The sequence below is a fragment of the Callorhinus ursinus genome, unplaced genomic scaffold (genome assembly GCF_003265705.2).
Source record: "Callorhinus ursinus isolate GAN/ISIS: 27379988/994484 unplaced genomic scaffold, GSC_fseal_2.0 scaffold136, whole genome shotgun sequence".
Classification (NCBI taxonomy): domain Eukaryota; kingdom Metazoa; phylum Chordata; class Mammalia; order Carnivora; family Otariidae; genus Callorhinus; species Callorhinus ursinus.
The window spans coordinates 425264-446481 of NW_027397198.1; the positions used below are offsets into that span (position 1 = coordinate 425264).

The 21218-nt window shown below is 37.7% G+C and overlaps 1 protein-coding gene across 3 annotated transcripts in view; it reads right to left on the reverse strand.

Moving 5' to 3' along the window:
* Positions 1-20263, reverse strand: part of LOC112840332 (N-acetylated-alpha-linked acidic dipeptidase 2) — a 92668-nt gene extending 72405 nt beyond the window's left edge. For 2 of the 3 annotated variants that reach the window (XM_073890290.1, XM_073890289.1), the window contains exons 1-5: positions 13715-13832; positions 12967-13097; positions 12170-12281; positions 2610-2796; positions 981-1082 (exon numbers count right to left, since the gene is read on the reverse strand). In XM_073890290.1, the coding sequence (XP_073746391.1) occupies positions 981-1082; positions 2610-2796; positions 12170-12281; positions 12967-13097; positions 13715-13743 (561 nt within the window). In that variant the 5' untranslated portion in view covers positions 13744-13832. Of the gene's footprint in view, positions 1-980; positions 1083-2609; positions 2797-12169; positions 12282-12966; positions 13098-13714; positions 13833-20021 lie in introns of those variants that run through there. The other variant, XM_025893672.2, reaches the window with a different exon arrangement.
* Between the last annotated feature and the right edge of the window lie 955 nt (positions 20264-21218).

A 21218-nucleotide genomic window follows, 5' to 3' on the forward strand; every position in this document is an offset into this window, starting at 1 on the left:
GGGTCAGAATGGCTAGCATCAAATAGACAAGAAATAACAGGTGTTGGCAAAGATGTAGAGAAAAATAATCCTTACATACTGTTGGTGGGAATGTAAATTGGTGCAACCACTGTGGAAAACAGTATGGAAGTTCCTCAAAAAATTAAAAATAGAAATACCATATGATCCAGTAATTCTACTACTGGGCACTTACCCTCAGAAAGCAAAAACACTAATTAAGAAAAATATAGGCACCCTTATGTTTACTGCGTCATTATTTACCCAAGTGTCCATTGATGGATGAATGGATAAGGAAGAAGTGGGGGGTGTGAGTGTGTGTGTGTGTGTGTGTGTGTGTGTACACATACTCAGACATTTAAAAAAAAAATGAGATCTTGCTATTTGCAACAACATGGATAGACCTAAAGTGTATTATGCTAAGAGAAATAAGTCAGAGAAAGACAAATACCATATGATTTTACTTACATGCAGAATCTAAACAAAAATGAACAGACTTTAAAATACAAATAACAAATGGAGGGTTGCCAGAGGGGAGAAAGTTGGGGAATAGGTGAAACAAAGGAGATTTTTTAAAAGAAAAAAGAAATCCCAACCATGTTTAATTTTCAAGCATAGAATTAATTAAGTAATTAATTAAATACCACTTCTATGGCATGATCTATAAATCTACAACAAAAATCAGACTATGAACAAAGGAAAAGAGCTTGTAAAGACATCTACTGACGTTACTGAATTAAAGATGTGTTCAGCAGGTTCTTTGTTATTTCAGAGTGGCATCTGCTTCACCAGGCTATGATTTTTACGTATTCTATTTTTTTCTTTTTCTTAAATTATTTTTAGAAAGGGTGTTCATCACACTGAATCTCAAAGTATGGATCAGCATGTATGGTTTACCTAATCTCCTTGGTTTTAGTCCTTTATATAGGCTTTAAATAACAAAGGAAAGTTCAAAGAGTTGAGTCAAAAAAGTCTTGTTTTACCTCTGGCATGCCTTGGGCTGAGAAAGCATTATATGGTGGAACAATATTTGTAACATTCTCATATCCATCTGGTGGTGGCTCAAGGTAGGAGGTATTGAAAATCTAGGAAGAATTGAAATACATAAGTTGGAGAGTATTCCTAATTGTTATTAAAGAATAATGCCCCCAAGTATACACTTACGATTAAGCATTCTGAAACTAGGTTCAGTAACTAATCAGGTAAATTCCACTGGCAACAATGAGGAAGAGCTTTATCGTTCTTACTGCCTTCAAAATAGTAGCAACTTCTACAAAATGCATGCAATCTGAGGTGACTAGAAGCTCCCACATAAAAACAGGGCTTTGAAGGTGGCACCCCATGATTCTCCTCCTCCTTTTCCAATGATTTCTTTTCAACTTTCTTTGTTGGACTCCTTTTTTTTCAAATGCATTTAAATGTTTCCTGTATTTTATCCCCAGTCTACTGTCTGCCTCATTTTATACTCCCTTCCTCTCAGATTTCATTGACTCCCAAAATTTTATCCATAGCCCATATGCTTATAAGGCCCACCTTTCCAGACATGTATATTTAAGGGCCTGGTGGTTATTTCAGCTTGGATGTCCAAACTCAACATGTCCTACTTTGAATTTCTCATCCCTCACCCCAGGCCTGCTTCTTGTTCAGCATTCCTTGCTATTACCAGCAGCATCACTAGCCAGCCACCCACACCAGACACCTAGGAGTCATCCTCAACTCTGTCTTCACCACCTTACTCCAGTCAATCACTAATCAACTGCCACTAATATTGCTTCCTAACTATTTCTTCTTCATTCCTACTAACATCCTGATTCAGGGCTTCATCATCTTTTACCTGGACTATTCTTGTAAGACTCCAACTTGCACTCCTTGCCGAGTCAAGGTCTAACCTGTAGATGGCCCAAACTATCTAAAAATTTATGCCTCTCTAGCCACATCCTTCCATTGCTTAGGACTTGTCAATGGTTTCCATTGACTGAAGTTGAATTCTAAGCCCCTTAGGACATATAAGCTGTTCTATGACCTGTCCCCAAAACATATATACAGGCTTATCTCTTTTTGTGGCCCACTTTGTACTTGACATTTTTTGAAACACAGAAAATTTTTAAGTTCCCGAATAATACTAAGCTAGTTATGGGTCTCCAAACCTTTGCCAGTATTTTCTCTTCTACCTGGATTCTTTTACTTTATTTTTTCATGTGGTTAACTCCTTAGCATTGCTCCATGACTCACATATCAGAAAGGTTTTCTTTCAGGAAACCTTCTCTAAGTCCCAGGCTAGACTAAGTGAACCTTTTTTGTATAAAGAACCCAAAACATACTCTTTATAACACTCACCATACTGATTTAAAATGACATGTTCCAACATCTGCCTTGCCTTACTTAAAGCAAAAAGAATCCTGTTCCTAAGCTTCATTCTGGCTTTAAGACTAAGCACTATGCCTAACACACAGTAGACACTGAATAATTAGTTTACAACTTATCAACTTTTCTAAAAAATATGAGTTGCACTGCACTATTAAACAATTTCTATTCTTACTTGACCCTACATCCCAATTCACATAAACAACTGAGGTTATAAAATACAAAAAGTACCAACAATTCCACATCACCTCAATTCCATGTTTATCCACGATTGATATATAGTTGGCATTTGTCTCATTAGGGTAGGATAGGAGAACATCATAATGAACCAACTTGGCTGAATCCAGTCCAAATTTCTTCCACTGGGTTTGGATTTTCTTGGCAAGAAGTAAATTTTGTTCTGTTCCTGCCAGATGAGGGAGCTTTGTAAAAGAACTACAATGAAAGTAAGATACAAGTGGGAGTTAAAAACCATATTCAGACAATGTGCCTAAGGACTATTCTAGATGCATCACCCATACTTTAGGTATTGTCATTTCTACATCAATGATAAAAAAAAAAAAAACAGCTAGTAATACCAATTTCTAGGGATGCCAATTTAAAGTTTATTTGTGTGTAACTATACTATTCACATTATGCTCCCCCAGAAAAGAACATATACCATGGTAAAAACACATGCAATAAGCAGGTATGAGAAGACACCTTGGAAGAATGTCAGGGCCTCTATGCCAATAGTGCTCCTTCTTGATGATCATTAGTAAGGGAGGATATTTTGGGCGGTGTGGGGGCAGTTCATAATGTTTGCCAGAGACCAGTTAGGCAGTCTAACATATATTTCCACTGTTGTCTTGTCATATTTATTCAGTTGTTTATTGATCTCATTGAAGTTAAAAGTCCATGCATTTTTATTTTTATATTGCCTACTGCTTAGTTCCTACCTGTTATCTAGAAATTATACAACGGGTTTGTTGACTTGAATTTGGGCAATGTTCTTTGGTTCTGAGTATAAACGGGTTGTAGCATTTAAGTGACCTCACAAAAATAGTTTTTCTAAAGATTCATTTTACATGAGAGTAAATAATATTTTAAAAATATTTTCTCACCATTCTCCACCCCACCACCCCTTCAGATAATAATACTTTTGTAAATTGGTGTTTTTAGCCAACCAAGACACAACCAAAACAAGACAGGCAGTAAAGGAAAATTGGCATTTACTAAAAACTTACTATATGCCAGGCATGTGACCAAGCACTTTCACCTGGGTTGTCTCACTGAGTCGTCACAATCTTTCTCCCATTGTCCTCATTTTGCAAATAAGGAAACTGAGAGAATAGTTAAAAAATTTGTTCATAATTTCAGTCATTAAATGATTGAACTAAAATATGAAAGTCATAGTTGTCTGACCTTGAGAAATAGTGATAATTTGAAATCATTCATCTGATATTATTCAGTTGCCTGAACTTCTTGTAAGGTTCCCTATACTGTGCATTTTTATGAAGTTCACATTCAAACATGGCATATTGGGCCCTTTTTGATCTGACCCACCCTTCCACCTTTTCATTTTCATTTCCCATTACTCTCTGTATAAAATTCTCCACCCTATGGCATTTGGTAGACTCCTTTTCCTCCTGCAGTGACCACCTATTACCTTTGCACAAGGTCTTCTCTGAGACATAAATACTGTCCCATCTACATGAGTCTCCCTGTCACCACTTCTTTCATTCTCCTTTCCCAACTGCAAGCTACTCATCATCCATGAGGACTCCTCCAGCATCTTTTCCTGTGAAGCTTTCCCTTTCTATATCATTAAATGAAATCTACAGGTTATGAATATTTAATATCTTAGAATATTTGTTTTAAAAAAGTATTACAGTGTTTATAGACAGAAATTATTTTGTATGCATTAAAATAGTAGGGCTTGAGATATTTAATTTCTACTTTATATAATTATTGTTTTATTTTCTACAATGAACAGATAACATTCTTATAATTAAGGAAAAAAAGTATTTCCTTAAATTAAGATGGAGGATTAACCATGAGCTTTTGTCATCCATCTTTTAAAGAAGCCACTGAAGGGTGCTTGGGTGGCTCAATCCATTAAGCATCCAACTCTTGATTTGGGTTCAGATCATGATCTCAGGGTTGTGAGATTGAGCCCCACGTCAGGCTCCCTGCTGGTCATTGAGCCCGCTTAAGATTCTTTTTCTTTTTCCTCTGCCCCTCCTCCCACCCCATGTACACACACATATGCGTGCTCTCTCTCTCTAAAAAAATAAAGAATCCACTGAAATGGAATACAGAAAAAAAAAAAAAAAAAAAAGGCAGCAGTGTGTAACATCCTTTAGCTCATTTCTAAATTTCTCCTTCTGGTCCCAAGGTGGGTACAGTTCCAGGCATCATATATTCACATTGTAATGCTCAGAAGAAACAAGTACAGACAAGAACATCTGTTTCCTCTTCAGTATTTCTTTTAACAGAGGAAAACATAGTAGAAGATCACAGCTACACTTTTCTTTCATTTCATTGGACATAATAGATTATACACCTCTTTTAAAATGAATCATTGCCAGAGGGAAGAGTTATAATGAATGGATTATGGACCAATCAAGATACTCCTGGGCTGGAAGGAATGTAACCCTTACTGAATACATGAAGGAGGATGAACACTGAAGAGTTGAGGCACTGCCAACAAGAAAGTGGCTGGGGAGAAACCAAATTCTTCCCATTACATTAGAACCATTAATCTAATCTTGAACTCCTCTCCCTCCAAGGCTCTTTCACTGATCATAAACCTTCTACATCTGTGATTAACAATTCTTTAACCCTCAGCCACTTCTCTGAATGCTTGCATGACTTCCTTGCCTTAATTGGTTTCCTCAGAGGACCCTGCTCACCTGCAAGCTTTTTTATTTCCCATGCCCCCACATATTCTCAGGGCTTGAAGATCTGCTAGGAGTTCTTACTCTCCCTTGGTTCTTTCAAATATTTTTCCTTTTTCTTCTTTCAAAAATAACAACTCTTTTAAAGTTCATACCAAAAGTCACCACCTTCTGGGTGCTGTCAAAACTGTGGGTCACTCCTCATTCATTAAAGTCTCAAGTTCCTAATTCAATGTATTTCACTCTACTTCTATTCTTGTCATTCTTGATGTGCAATTTTTTTAAAGATTTTATTTATTTGACAGAGACAGAGAGTGAGCACAAGCAGGGGGAGTGGCACACACAGAGAGAGAGAGAGAGAGAAGCAGGCTCCCCACTGAGCAGGGAGCCCGATTTAGGGCTTGATCCCAGGACCCTGGGATCATGACCTCAGCCCAAGGCCTACACTTAACCGACTGAGCCACCCAGGCACCCCTGAATGCAATTTCTGTATTGCACTCCAAAAATATAATCATATAAACTATTTACACATAACTTATCACCTTATGCTATATACACATTAAAGGAAAATAGTAATAAACAAATTTTAATGGTCAAGAACATTATTAAGTTTCGCTTCTGACATCTAATTTTCTAGGTGACTTCTTTTGGACACTTCATGATGTGCTGCAGACAGACTTCAATAGTGTTAACATTATACTTGGTCTTTTAACTTACAAATTTAAAATATAAGCATTCTATCTTAACTGATAAGATATTCTGCCATTTTGCTGTATTGCAGGAAAAATAAAGACTGAGTCTCTTTTTAAATGACATGCATCTTAGCTGCCTGATTATTTTCCTTTATCTCTAAACAAGCACCTCAAAACAGACATTTTGTATTTGCTTCCTAATATCTAATGTCATAAATCAGCTCAATTTCACAAAAACAGTATAGCTGTTTTCATACCTCATTACTATAGTTTGCTATAGTTCATCCATGGAAACTAAGATGGAACTTCATGACTTCATTATATCACAGGATAGATGGGGAAGAAACACGCCATACTGTATGCACTTTGTTTATTTGATTCTAGGGTTTAAGTGGAGTCTCAGAAGGGGTAAAGAGAATGCTGCAGAAAATTTTAAGAAATAATGAATAAAACCTTCCTAAATTAGTGAAAGACATAAGAAATGTCTTTCTTACAAAGTCAAGAATCTCAGAGAGCCATAAACAGAATAAATTTGAGGAAAACGATACCTAGGCACACAGTAAAACTACTCAAAATTAAAGATAAAATGACATGTTCTGTAACTTAAAGGACTGTAAACTTCTCATCAGATGCCAATACTAGACAGAAGACAATGAAAAAACATTTAAAGTTCTGAAAGGAGAAGAAAACAAAGTCATCTTAGAAGTCTATATACAGAAAAAGTATGCTTCAGGAATTATGATAAAGTAAGGATTTTATAGATAGAGAAAAACTAAGAGTATTTGTCACAACCAGACCCCACATTACAGAAAATGCTTAAGAAAGTTATTCAGACTAAATAGAAATACCATGGGATAACCCAAATTTTCAGAAACAAATGAAGAACATTGGAAATAAGATATAAAATACTATTTTAACTCTTAATGGGCTCTTAATACATAAGTGTTCAAAGAAAAATTGTTTTGCAAGGTTTATACACAAAGGATGATAGAGGAGAGGGTAAATAGCAATATAGAAATGTGAGTTATCTGTATTGTATGTTCAGTTGCAAAAAAGTAACTAAAAATTGAATGAAGAGTTATAAGTTATAGATGTATGGTGTAATCACTAAAGCATCTACTAAAAAAAAAAAAAAATTACAAGGATGTATAGCCAAAAGATAAGCAGAAATGAAATAAAATTTTACCAAAAAAGGGGCAAAAAATGAGAAGGAACAAACGAAAATAAACAGAGAAAACAGAAAACAATAAATTAGTAGACTTAAGTTTAACTATATCAATAGTTACATTATTTGTTAATGGACTAAATATTCAAATTAAAAGGCAAAGATTACCAGAAGGAATATAATAGCAAACTGCTACTATCTGCTATCTACAAAGGATACACTTTAAGGTTACCAAAATGTATTGAATACCATGTGGCAATTAAATGCTCTCTATTGAGGATACATTTTAATTCTAAAGAAAATAATAGATTGAAAGTAGTTGGAAGGGGCGCCTGGGTGGCTCAGTCGTTAAGCGTCTGCCTTCAGCTCAGGTTGTGATCCCAGGGTCCTGGGATCGAGCCCCACATCGGGCTCCCTGCTCAGCGGGAAGCCTGCTTCTCCCTCTCCCACTCCCCTCCTTTGTGTTCCCTCTCTTACTGTCTCCCTCTGTCAAATAAATAAATAAAATATTTTAAAAAAAATTTTTAAAGTAGATGGAAGAAGATACGCCATGTAAATGTAAATGGAAAGAAGCTGATGTGGCAATATTTATACCAAATAAAATAGACTCAAAGATAGAGATTACTGAAGATAAAGAAGGACATTTCATAAAGATAAAAGGGTAGTCTGTCTTAAAGACTTAAAACATTAACATGTATATGCCTAATGAGTAGACTTCATAATATATAAAGCAAAAATTTACATAATTAATGGGGGAAAATATACATTTTCACATTCCTGGAGATTGTGACTCCCTTCTTGATATAATTTGATCCCCATGCCCCCCAAATCAGTAAAGGAATCACTAGATTCCTAACCAGATAAAGAAAAAAAAATCATGATCATAGAAATTGATGCAGAAAAATAAACTTTTGACAATATCAATATCCATTCATGATAAAAAAAAAAACTATTAGCAATCTTGGAATAGAGGGGAGTTTCCTTAACTTGATAAAGAGCATCTACAACAAATCTTTAATTTTTTTTTAAGATTTTTATTTATTTGAGAGAGAGAGGGAACATGAGTGGGAAGAGGGGCAGTGGGAGGGAGAGAGGTAGAGAAAGAGAGGGAGAATCCCACGCAGATTCCCTGCTGAGCGCAGAGCCCCATCACACTGGGGATCAACCCCAGGACCCCAAGATCATGCCCTGAGCCAAAATCAAGAGTCAGATGCTCAATCAACTGAGCCACATAGGTGCCCCTACAACAAATCTATAGACAGTATCACACTTAATTATGAAATTCTGAATGCTTTCCCCCTAAGGTTAGAAACAACAACAAAAGATGTTCACTCTCACTCCAATTCAATGTACTACTGGAATTTCAGTCAGCACAATAAGAACAAAACAAAAACCAAACAGACAAACAAAAACCCCAAATGTAAAACACATACAGTTTGGAAAGGTAGAAATAAAAGTGTCCCTTTTGAATATGGCATGATTGTTTACATAGAAAATCCCAATGAATCTACCAAAAACTCCTCAAGACATGAGTTTAGACAGGCCAGAGGATACAAGAACACAAAAATCAACAGTATTCTTATATATTAACAACAAACATGTGGAAACTGAAATTAAACACAATATGACCTGCAATTGCTCCAAAGAAAATGAAATACTTGGATATAAATCGAACAGTACATATCCAGGATCTGCATCCTAAAAATTACAAAATGTTATAAAAGCAAACGAAGAAGATCTAAATAATTGGAGGGACTATATTTATGGATTAGAAGACTGGACACAGGAAAAATGTCAAGTACCCCGAATTGTTCTATAAGATTAGTGTGATTACTATCAAAATCCCAGCATAGACATAAGTATGTTTATTCTATATTTTATATGAAAAGGAAAAGGATATGGAATAGCTAAAACAATTGTTTAGAAAAATAAGATGGGAAGAATCATTCTACACATTGCTGAGGCTTACTAAATAGATTCCATAATCAAGACCATGTGGGACTGGCAGAGAGTAGACTCACAGATTAGTAGAGCAGAATAGAGAACCCAGAAACAGACTCACACAAATATGACCAACTGATCTTTGACAAAGGTGAAAAGCAATTAAATGGCCTTTCAACAAATGGTGCCAGAGCAATGGGACATCCACAGGCAAAATAATGTACCCCAGCCAAACATCATGTCTTATGCAAAAATTAATCACAAAATTAATGTAAAATATAAAGTATAAAATTTTGGAGTGGAGGGAAGAGAGGGGAAAAGAGATCTAGTCTAAGAGTTCTTAGATATGAACCCAAATGCATGATCCATAAAAGGAAAAAGCAATAAATTGGACCTCATTAAAATTTAAAACTTCTAATCTACAAATAACTCTGTTAAGACATGAAGAGACAAATAACAAAGAGAGAAAAATATATGAATACCACAAAGCCAAAAAAGACTTATCTAGAAAATATAAAGAACTCTCAAAGCCCAATAGCAAAAAAACAAAAAACAAACAAAACTATCCAAATAGAAAATAGGTCAAAGACATGAACAGACATTTCACTGAAGAGAGTACAAATGATGAATAAGCACATAAAAGGATGTTCAATATCATTAATCATTAGGGGATTGCAGTTTAAAATCACAATGAGGTATCACTATGCACCTATCAGAATGGGTAAAATTAAAAATAATGATAATGTCAATGGAAAACATTAAATAATACAGCTATACTGGAAAGCAGTTCGGCAAATTCTTCTAAAACTAAAAATGTATTTACCATACAACTTAGCAATTTTTACCCTTGGGCATTTATGCCAGAGAAATAAAAACCTATGATCATGTAAAACCTATATACAAATGTTAATAGCAACATTAATCATTATCCAAAAACTGATCATAAATGCCCCTCCATGGGTGAAAAGTTAAACTATAATACCTCCTTATGACAAATGAAAAAAAGAGACTGAGACCATATTTTAAAGATGTCACTTCTCTTCCAAATTCATCTATGGAGTTGATGCAACTTTAATAAAAATTCCAGTTTTTTGTAGGAATTCAGAAGGTTATTCTAAACTTGGAAATGCAAATGGCTTAAAATAGTCAAAGCAATTTTTAAGAAGAAAAATTTGTAGGATTAACTCTACCTGATTCTCAGACTTAATTATTAAGTTACACTAACTAGCAGAGTGTAGTGTTGAGATCTACATACAGATCAATAAAAGAAAATGTAAAAATCCAAAACCAGGCCACACATATATGGTCAAGTAATTCTGGACAAAGATGCCAAGGCAATTCAATGTGGAAATAAATGTTTTTAAAACAAATGTTGCAGGGATAATTGAATTTGTATTTAAAAATAATCAACTCTTACATCATACCATACACAAAAATTGAAGTGACCACTGACCTAAATATACAAGCTACAGTTATAAAACTTCTAAAAGAAAACATAGAAGAAAATCTTCATACTTCTAATAGGCAAAGTTAGATAGAACACAGAATATGAAACAGAAAACCAAAAACTGGTCAACTAGACTTTACCAATATTAAAAATTTCTGCCTTTCAAAAACTCCACTAACAAAAAAGGCCGGCCATAGAACAGAAGACAATATTCACAATACATGTCTGACGAAGGAATTGTACCCAGAATACATAAAGAACTCCTACAATTCAATAAGAAAACAAAACAGTTTAAAATAGGAAAATATGTGAACAGATGCTTTATGAAAGAAAATATGCAAATGTCCAATACACATAATGTTTAACATTACACTCGTTATAAGGAAGAGGCAAATTGAAACCACAATAAGATACCACTATATACTCATTAGCATAGTTAAAATTAAAACACAACAGAAAAAACTAAGTGTTTACCAGGACGTACAACAGCTGGTGCACTCATGCATAATGGGTAAGAATGTAAAAATGATCCCACTTTTGAAATCTATTTTCTTAAAAAGTTAAACATATGTTTATCATCCAATACAGCCATTCCAACAGAAATGAAAATATATGTCCACACAAAAACTTGTAAATACACGTTTATAGCAGCTTTGTTAATAATCAAAAACTAGAAACAACCCAAGCCGTCCAACAACTACACATTACAAGATATTCATACAATGGAATACAACTCAGCAATAAAAAACAATAAACTGGTATGTGCAACAACCTGGATGAATTCCAAAATTATTATGCTGAATGAAAGAAGAAAGACACAAAAGTGTACATACTGTATGATTCCATTTATACAAAATTCTCAGAAATGCAAAGGAACTCAGTGACCTAAAACTGATGGGTCACTGTGTAGGGCTAAAGATGAAGATAGGAATAAACTGCAGAGGGCATGACGTAAAATTTCTGTATCTTGTTGATTATACATCCGTCAATACTATCAAATTTTAGGCTTTAAAAGATGCAGTTCATTTTATGTAAATTATACTTCAATAAAGCTGGTTGGGTTTTTTGTTGTTTTTGTTTATTATAATGACACTCCTTTGAGAGAGCCTGAATATAGAAACACATATGGTGACTGCCTTCACAGAGTTCGTTATCATTTCCCTGAATGTCACGCTTTTTCACACTTAGAGGCTGGTGGATTTGCACTGATCCTTTTGCTCTTATTTTGTCCAGTTTGTGTTACTGATATTTGCAATGTGGGACAAAAGTTTAATTTGTGGCAGAGAGTCTGAAACTTTAATCTCTCCTCCTTTAAATCTGAGTTTACAACCATCTAAGTCTTTCTGACAGAATGTGACCTTCAAATAAAATTGCTGATTAAACCCAGGCATAAGGAAGAAATAACATTCAGTTGAAGTCTAAAGTTACATGAAGTTGAAACATCCCTTAATAAAGCAACCAGATACTTTTTCTGTAAATTAAGTTAGAGAAGAAAGACCCACTCCTGCAACATTCAAATACATTTTATGCTGAGTGGTTTAAAGGGACATTTTAAACTACCATAAATTAATGTGAGATCATATAATTTCACACGATTACCCATCTGAATATAACCAGTTGTAATACACTTCTCACTCTGCAATATTTTCAACACTTTTAAGACCAAACATCAAAACAAACTTACCGAAGAAATGATTTAATATTTTCAGCTTTCATCTCAGATATGAGTTTCCACTGTATACTTTGATGATAGGGCGGTGAAGTGGTCGTTTCTTTCGAAGGCTTAACAAACCAGCCTACGGGAGAGAATACATATACCTATACTTACCATATACGTATATAATTGCTTTTGACTTTTACAAAAATTAGAAGCCAAAAAAATGTCCTTACTTCAGAAATAGCTCAAAGTGAGCTTTACAAAAATGTTCATATTAAATGCAGAAGTCCTTAAAATTCTGCTATGCAGTGTAATTTTGAGTTGGTTAAAACTAGTTTTATGAGATATTCTTTTCATTTTCCTACATGTTACGCATCAAGGCATGGGCCTCTATCTTTCTTGTTCTCCTTGGGGTGATCTAGTTCGTAGCACAGCGCCTGACACACAAGAAACATCCCACAAATATTTATTTAGTAAAGATGAAGGAAAGGCAGTTTTTGCAGTGCTGTCCATATTAGTTGTTAGTTTTGACAAATGAAACAACCTTTTTCATGCCTGTGGAGAATGACAGCTCTGACCTAACAGCTCTTGACAAGTATCCTGAGCTCGTTGAACCTTTAATAAATCTGAATTTCAGTCACACTTCATTAAGAAGGTCAAAAGACATTCCATTCCGTTTCCAGTTGGGCTGAAATTCACGAAATTGGCCACATGCAGGGAGCTCAGGGAGCCACACAGCCTCCAGGCTTGCTTTCTTTCATTCCTCCCCAGCCTGGCAGGGAGAAGCACCAGCCCTGCACTGGGGAGAAGGGGTTCATACTTACCCACCATAAATCCTGCCAGGAAAGATGCCAGCGCGGCAGCCAAGTACATCCAAAAGTAGAGACGGCCCCTGGACTTCGCCATGGCTCCCTGGGGACAAAGCTTTGGGCTCCGGAAAGAGCCAGCCTCTAGCCTGCAGACCAACAGAGAGCACGCCAGGGGAGGCGGTGAGCGCTGGCCCACCCGCAGGTTTCCTGCAAAGCCGGGCTGCCACCCCCGCCCTCCCACAGCAAACAACTCCCGCCCCCTCCGGTTCTCAGGGGGCCTTAAGGGGGAAAAGGAAGTCCGGCAAGGGGAGGAGACCGAGACTTCCTATTGGCAGGCAACTCCTATAATGTTGATTCTGCAGTAACCAGGACAGGCTGCTGTGGGGAATGGGGAGGGGGTGGCTGAGGAAAAATATCCCTAATGGTTTCTAAAAGAACTCAAATGTTAACCTTAAAAATAAAACTATGTTGTTTTACCAACAAAATGGATCAAGAATAGCAGAAAATTACAATTCCAAACATGCACGCTACAGCAGAACCACAGGCAAGGATGAGAACAAAGGAGAGGGTTGGTCCTTTATAGCTGAAAGCTGGGGGTATTTGATAGGGCTGTTGTAAATATAAAGTCCATTGGAGTAAACTAGGAGTTTAAAGTATAGTGGCCTTTCCTTAGCTGAGTTATGACAGTCTCTCTTTGACTGAACTGTTGCTGGTGGAGGAGAAAACCTTTCTTCCTCCTGCTGGGGAGTAAGACGGTACCTACTTGCAAGGTATATCTCTTCCTGTTGGCATCTGCAATTGGTGGTGAGTGGTAGGATGAGAGAACTTCCTTCTTCCAGCTTCCCCACTCCATTTTAGTTAAGTTTACCTTTATTAATATTTACATTTCCTCCCTTTGATCAAGACATTTCCTCAAAATCATCATTGATCAAGAGTCAGGTTTTCCATATTTTGTGGTTTTGTCCCTTTTGTCCAGGAAGGACCTTTCCTAGTTGTCATGTCCCATGTTCCACTTAAGGCCACATTACAGTAACAGGGAAGGTTTAGAGAGAGGTTTGGAGAGAGAATCACCAGCATCACCTTTCTGAGTACATTGTTTTCACAAAAGTTTGACACGGAACAAAATACAACACCTGAAATAATTATACAAAGCATGACAATTTCAAATTGTTGTAGAATAGAGGTCAACTGGGACCCTAGGTCAGAAAGTAGCCAACTCACATGTTTATCGGCACTTATTCCAACTTAGGGGAGAAAGGTTCTCCTTATGAAAACAAGCCTTCAGTCATGTATGTTTCCTGGAAGTCTCCCCTTTAAGCAACCATAAAAGATGAGCAAGATCACACGGAAAGAATTAGCGGAGTACATTTGGGAAGATACAGTACAGTTATAAACATGAAGCAGTAGCTGATGAACTTGTTGCCAAACAGCAACACTTCAAAGATGTTTTAAAATGGTATTATCTCAAAAGAACGGCTTGGAAGCAGATGTGTTATCAATAATATCAATGTAAAGTTGTAAATTCAGAAACCATGAATTTAGGTAAGACTCAGGAGTCAGGTCATAGTTCAGATGAAAGACTTCTATGAATTCTGACCTTCTCACCCTTCAGAGAAATCTCACAGGATCATGCGAAAGTTGTTTCCAAAAGGCCATAGTCAAAAGAGGACGTTTCCCCCTTTTGCAAGAGTTTGGGAAATACAGAGCATTTTCTTTCCATAAAAGAGAAAGCAGCAGTGAACAGTGAGAAAAAGGGATACAGTCCTGGTCCAGACATCTTGAGAAAGTGGTCTCATTAGATGTCATCTGCTTCAATTCCAGGAAATCTTCACTTTCAGGTCACCAGCTGGTGTGCAGACCCAGTCAGGGTTTGCAGCTTTCTTTAATGTGTCACGTGAACCCAAGAATCTATTCCTTGAGGTTGGTGGCCCAAGGGTTGGTTAGCAGTTCCTGATAAGGGCCTTTCCAGTGAGGTTGAGTCTCTCTGGAAGGGTCTATTCCAATAGATGAAATCTCCAGGTTGCAGAGTACTTGAAGTCTGTCTCCCATGTACTTGAGTACATGGTAAAAGATTGCTCTACCAAAGCACGGTTATTTTCAGTAGAAGCATCTAGGCCTTTACAATGTTAAAGTAGATCCCCTTCTATCAACTCCGAGTCAGAGAAGGCAGGGGCCAAGCGCTTAGGACATCCTGTGACCATCTCAAAGGATGAGAGTCTAGGAATCCCAAAGAGAGTGGATCTAAAATTTAGAAGACCAACAGCAATGCTTTCAGCCAAGGTATTTGGAGGGTCTGTACAAATTTCGTCAGTGCTGTTAGTGCAACTAACTATCCCTGAGGATTGAAGATGGTATGCACAATGAAAGTTGTAAAACTGGCCAAACAGCACAGACTTGTTGAAACACCTGCCTGGTAAAATGAGTTCCCCAAGCACTATGAAGTTGAAGAGGGGTTCCCCAGGGAGGGATAACCTTTTCTGTTTTTATTTTTTTTTTAAGATTTTATTTATTTATTTGAGAGAGACAGAGAGAGCACAAGCAGGGGAGGGGCGGGGGGAGAGGGAGAATCTGGCTCCCCTCTAAGCAGGGAGAGCAACATGGGGCTTGATCCCAGGACCCTGGGATCATGACCTGAGCCAAAGGCAGAGCTTAACTGACTAAGCCACCCAGGCACCCCAGGGATAATCTTTTCTAGCAGAATTTAAGCCACAGAATAAGCATTGGTCTGTCTACAAGGAAAAAGCTTTGGTACAGTGAGAAAACAGACCAAATTAATTGAAACATACTTATTTCCATGAGACAGGGTAGCTGTATGAAGTCCATTTGTGTGAACAGGCTTTTTGGATACTTTGGACGGGTGGGACAAGAAAGGTAGGCACTTTTTGCAGCCTTTATATTTCCCCACCTACATTCCCAAAGACTATTATTTTGTCATAGGTCAATGGTTTAATTATGGTAAAATAGTAAACAATTATTGGATAACTCTTGTCATTTTTTCCAGTTCATCATTTGAGAGAACATCCCTTTCAACCATGACAGGTTTGGGTCTTGGTTTCCTTGAGAACAGCATTTTGTTGGAAATCTCAGTGAGGTGGTTTCCTTTGGACTCTAGAAGTTGAGTCTGGAAGGCCCAGGAAGCTTAGTAATAGCCAGGCCTGCCTGCAAAAAGTATGGCATCTAATAAATTTGGGACATTGGAGCCATTTTTTATTTTATTCCCATTGTAGGTAAAGAAATTTCATTGTTTCTGTAACACTTCTAAAGTCATGAGCTACTCCAAAGGCAAACTGACTATTGATGTAAATGTTGGTACATCTAAGGTACAAGCCAAGTATGGCATATAACTAAACCTGCTAGGCCAAAATAGCCACAGGTAAAGGTATGGACTCAATGACTTCCAAAGGAGTTGTGATAGCATACCCAACACAATATTTACCATTTTCATCCTTTAAATATGAGCCATTATTAAACCATGAAAAACCTGCATTGGTTAGAGGAGTTTCCTACAAATTGTCAAAGGGAGTCAAAAGTTATCTGTCAGCATTAAGCAGTGATGAGGGATTTCATCCATGAAGGAGAGGATAATAACAGAGCTAAGGTTACTATAGCAAGAAGAGTTATATGAGGAGCAGTTAGCAGGATGATGTCCTAGGAGGCAAGGCAACTGACTTAAGTATAATGAAAATTGGGAGGCGGGGGGGCTTCTGCTACATGGGACACGGGATGGTTAAAGAGGATCCTGTGATTATTTCTCCAGAGTGGCTTCGACCAAAAGGGCAGTGGCAAGAATGACTCTAAGGAAACGGGGTTATCCCCATGCTAAATGGTCCAATTGTTGGTTATAATGCCCTATTATTGGTTGATGATGTTCCCCTATTTTTAGGTGAGTACCCCAAGGGCATTCCCTTCCCCCTCACATACAATGAGGAAAAGGGGAAGTTGATAATTAGGATGTCTGAGGACAAAGAGTTTTATTAGGTTTTTCTTTAAGGTCCCCAAATCTATGTCATCATGATCTTTCCAAATAGGGTCATTTTTAAATAAAACATATGGAAGTTGAGCCTTAAGAGAGAAGTTTCAAATTCAATTTCAACAGTAGACAGCCAGTCCAAGAAAACTTCATAAATGGCACTTAGTTTTAGGTTTTGGGAAGTTCAGGATGCCATAAAGCCTACCTGAATCAAAATGTAGCTCTTGTTCTGAGATCAGATACTCTAAGTATCAAACCTGAGTTTGAGCAAACTGCATTTTTTCTTTGGAGTCTTTCTGTCCCTTTAAGGCCAGAAGTTTTAACAGGTGGATGCAGTCTTCCTGTGAAGAGGTTTGAGAAGGGGAGCAGAAAAGCAAATCATCTATGTATTTTAACAAATAGAGCCTGCAGAAAACTTTCTATCACCCAAATAGTTTTTGAGTTTTGTGAAAGGAAAAAACTGGGTGTAACCCTGGGGCATTACTGATTACTGTCCAGGTGCATTTCCACTCTTCCCAAGTAAAAGCAAAAAGATATTGGCTATCCTTATTAACAGGAATACTAAAAAATTGTACTGCAATTAGAGTGAAAAATTTGCTTTCAGTAGGATTGGGTGTCAGTAGGGTATGGGGGTTAGGAATAACAGGGTGCCAAGGTATAAAAATGTTATTTATTGTTCAGAGGTCCTGGACAAACTCCCATCCTCTGCCATTGGGTTTTCTCACAAGTAAAATAGGGGTATTATAAGGACTAGTGCAGGCGATAATGAGGCCCTGAGGCTTGCAATCTCATATTATGGGACTGATGCCTTAGAGGGCTTCTTTATATATAGGTTAATTTATTAATTAAATTTGATTAGTAAAGCTTTATTAATTCTGAGGAGAAGTTCTGATGGATTTGAATCTTGCTGGGAAATGCACTGTGGATTCTGCAATATAATTTGAAGAGTTTACCCATAAAGAGGATGGTAGCTGATCCAATAAGAACAAATGATTACTGTCTCCAGACTCAGCTACAGTGATATCAGAAACAAGAGCAAATAAGAGCTATCAAAGAGTTATTTAATTTTCCTGGTTGACTATTTAGGTTACTACTATCAAATTCCAGAATTATTTCCTCCTTTTGGGAGGAAAATTCCAGTATGAATATTTTCTAAGAAATCTTGGTCCAAAAAATGAATACGGGTGGAGGAACTAAGCAGAAGAATGTGTATCTCACAAAGGGCCTATAAAAGAGAGACAGACAGACAGATAGAAACCTGTTGAGGTTTATTAAAGACCCTCACTATTTGAACTGTTTTAGTACTCTGAGACAGGAGCTCCTTTAGAGCAGTGGGGTTAGCACAGAGAATGTTGCCCCAGGGTCAGTAAGGACAAATAGAGAGATTCATCCCCAATCTGGAGAGTGGTTTCTCCAAGCAGATTAAGAGGGAGGACTGGGAAGAGCCCCTGTGGTTCCTCCAAGCACCATTAATGGGAATTAGGAAGGTATTGGAAAGGCTGGTTAGGGGGCTGATGGCACCTGGAATGCTTAAGTTTGTAACAATTATTTTTTCCAATGTCCTGGCTCTTTGCAATAATGGCAGAAATTGGATTTTTGGTTCTGTAGAGGAGCCTTCATTTTCCAGAACTGAAAATTGAGAAATTGTGGCCATCTTTCTTGTAGGTGACTTATCTGGGATATGAGCAAGCTAGTTTTCCAAATAGACTAAACCTGGAGTGGACATAGTTTCCCATTCTGTCATGGTCCTTTTAACTAAAAGAGAAAGAGGCTATTTCAGTCCATTAATAAACAGAATTAAATACCACCCAGGTGGATTCAACATCTAAACAAACACCAGAATTTCCTTTAAAGACAATTTGCACTTGACTGTAATAGATACAGTTTCACCAGGCTTTTGTGTACAAACATGAATTCTGTTCCAAATAACAGGCTTAGGAAAAGCTACTCTAATTGCTTGGTGGACATTTCCAGTGAGTGTTCAAGCATTTTGCCAAAAGTTAAGGTTTATTTCTCCAAATCCTTTTCAGGATGTTTCTGTTGAGATAATTTTATCCAGTATTTGACCTGGCCCTCACCAACAAGCATGTGGACAGATAAATATCCTAGAAGCCAGGCTGTACATTTGAATAACTATGCTAAATTCTTCAGCAAACCTAAAGGGGTCCTCGGTCACTTAAGGAAACGGGCTCAAAATTCAGCCTAGTGCAGGGAACCTAAGACATCTGAGGTTTATTTAAATCCTCAGAAGACTTAACTTTATAAGGTAGATTTTAATACATTCAGGAGAGCAAGTTCTGGGAAGAGATTCAGAGGAAAAATGAAGTTCAACAAAAGGATTAGAATCGGGAGGAAGCATATACAGGAGGAAAGGCCAGCACAAAGGATCAGAGGAAAATAGCACTGGAGGAAGGGCCTGTGCACAGGGTGGAGGCTACGAGTCTGGAGGCAAAATGCGGGGGGTGGGGGGGTGGGGGTGGGGGTGGGGAAGTCCTCAGAAGCCATTTTGATTCCTAATAGTTTACCTCAGTTAATTTAGAAATAGTATTTCACAAAGAAGCAAACTTAGAATCCTAAAAACACTTAGAAGCCTCAAGGTACCAATTAAAGAGGCATCCCATTCAGTTTTTTGTTTTGTTTTGTTTTTTAGCTGGGGCTTTCTAACTGAGGAAATCAAAAGTTCCCCATAAAGACCATTAATGTTCTAAATAACTTGTGATTAAGTTGGCCCCTTTAATTAGAAATGCACATGAGAAGGGACTTCTGTTTTTAAACATAAAACCAGTGGGGGTGCCAGAAGGAAGGACCCCCTCAAAGCATTTTGATGACTTAAGATCCCATTTTTTTGGAAGTATTCTCTAGAGCAAAAAGAAAAAACTCCTGAAAAACACAGTTTCAAAAGGAACATCCTGGTTCCAAAAAGGAGTCTCACCCAAAGCCAGCACAGTTCCAAAAGGCATAGTCTCGTTCCAAAGAGTCAGACCAAAAGCTGAACAAGTACTCTCAGAAAGGGCAAGGCCTTAAAATAGATTCCCAATAAAGCCTGTAGAGATCGACATAAACACAAGAGAGCAGAGATCCAATGCAGGAGCAAACTTACCCTCAAACTCCAGGGTCGGTAAGAAAGCAGTGAGCTCAATTGGCTCTTTGGGGTCTGGAACCTGTTTGCTCACCAGCCTTGGAGTTACTGGGGGATCTTCTCCGGATCCCATATCTGCCCACCAAGTAATGTTAACCTTAAAAATTAAGCTGTCGGTTATTTCACTAGCAAAAATAGGTTGATTTGGGAGTTGCAAAGAATTCCAACTCAGGACATGCAAGCTACCAGAGAACAAAGGAGAAGAACGTTCTTTTATGGGGGTGGGCAAAGGGGGAGGGGAGAGGAATTGTTGTTACAAACAAAAAGTCTGTTGGAGTAAACCAGGAGTTTGAAGTATAGTGGCTTTTCATTGGCTGACTGTGACAGTGTCTCATTGGCTGGGCTGTTGGGGCGGGTTATGAGCTTTCTCATTCCTACTGGGACAGTAAAGCAGTAGAACTAGGAAGGTACATCTATTCCTGTTAAGGTCAGCAATGGGTGATGAGTGGTACGGTAGGAGAGCGCCCCCTGCTGTCCTCCCCACTCCATTTTAGGGAGATTTCCCTTTATTAATTTTCACACTATTTGTCTCTTTGCCACCCCCATTCCAGTAATTGCTGAATTTCAGCAGCAAGGTGCATTTAGGTACTGCTTTTTCTTCTCTGTTGACAAATTCCCTGTTGCCAAATTCTGTCCTAAGTCCTAACTGGTCCCAGTTGGGAAGCATTTCTGATCCTGGCTGCTCCACCAGAACGCATTAGTTCCCTAACCATACATCAACAACAAAAATTGATGGGATTGAGTTGTTTTGTCAATCACTACCTGAACAACACTCCAAATTTCTGTAATTCTCAGTTTCTTCTGTACTGGAGTTTTTCCATGCCCTGACTAAATTATTGTAGGTTTAAATTAATAAGATTAACCACTTTAGGTGTCTAGCACCATAATGGACAGTAGGTTCTCAATAAACATCATCCTCCCTGTCCTCCCCTTCTTATCAGTTATAGAGCATTTCTTTTTAAAAGTGTTTAGAAAGGGGGGCGCCTGGGTGGCTCAGTTGGTTAAGCATCTTACTCTTGATTTTGGCTCAGGTCACAATCTCAGGGCTGTGAGATCAAGCCCCACACCAGGCTCCACACTCAGTGTAGATTCTGCTTGAGATTCTCTCCCTCTCCCTCTGCCCCTTCCCTGTTTGTGCATGGGCAAGGTCTCTCTAAA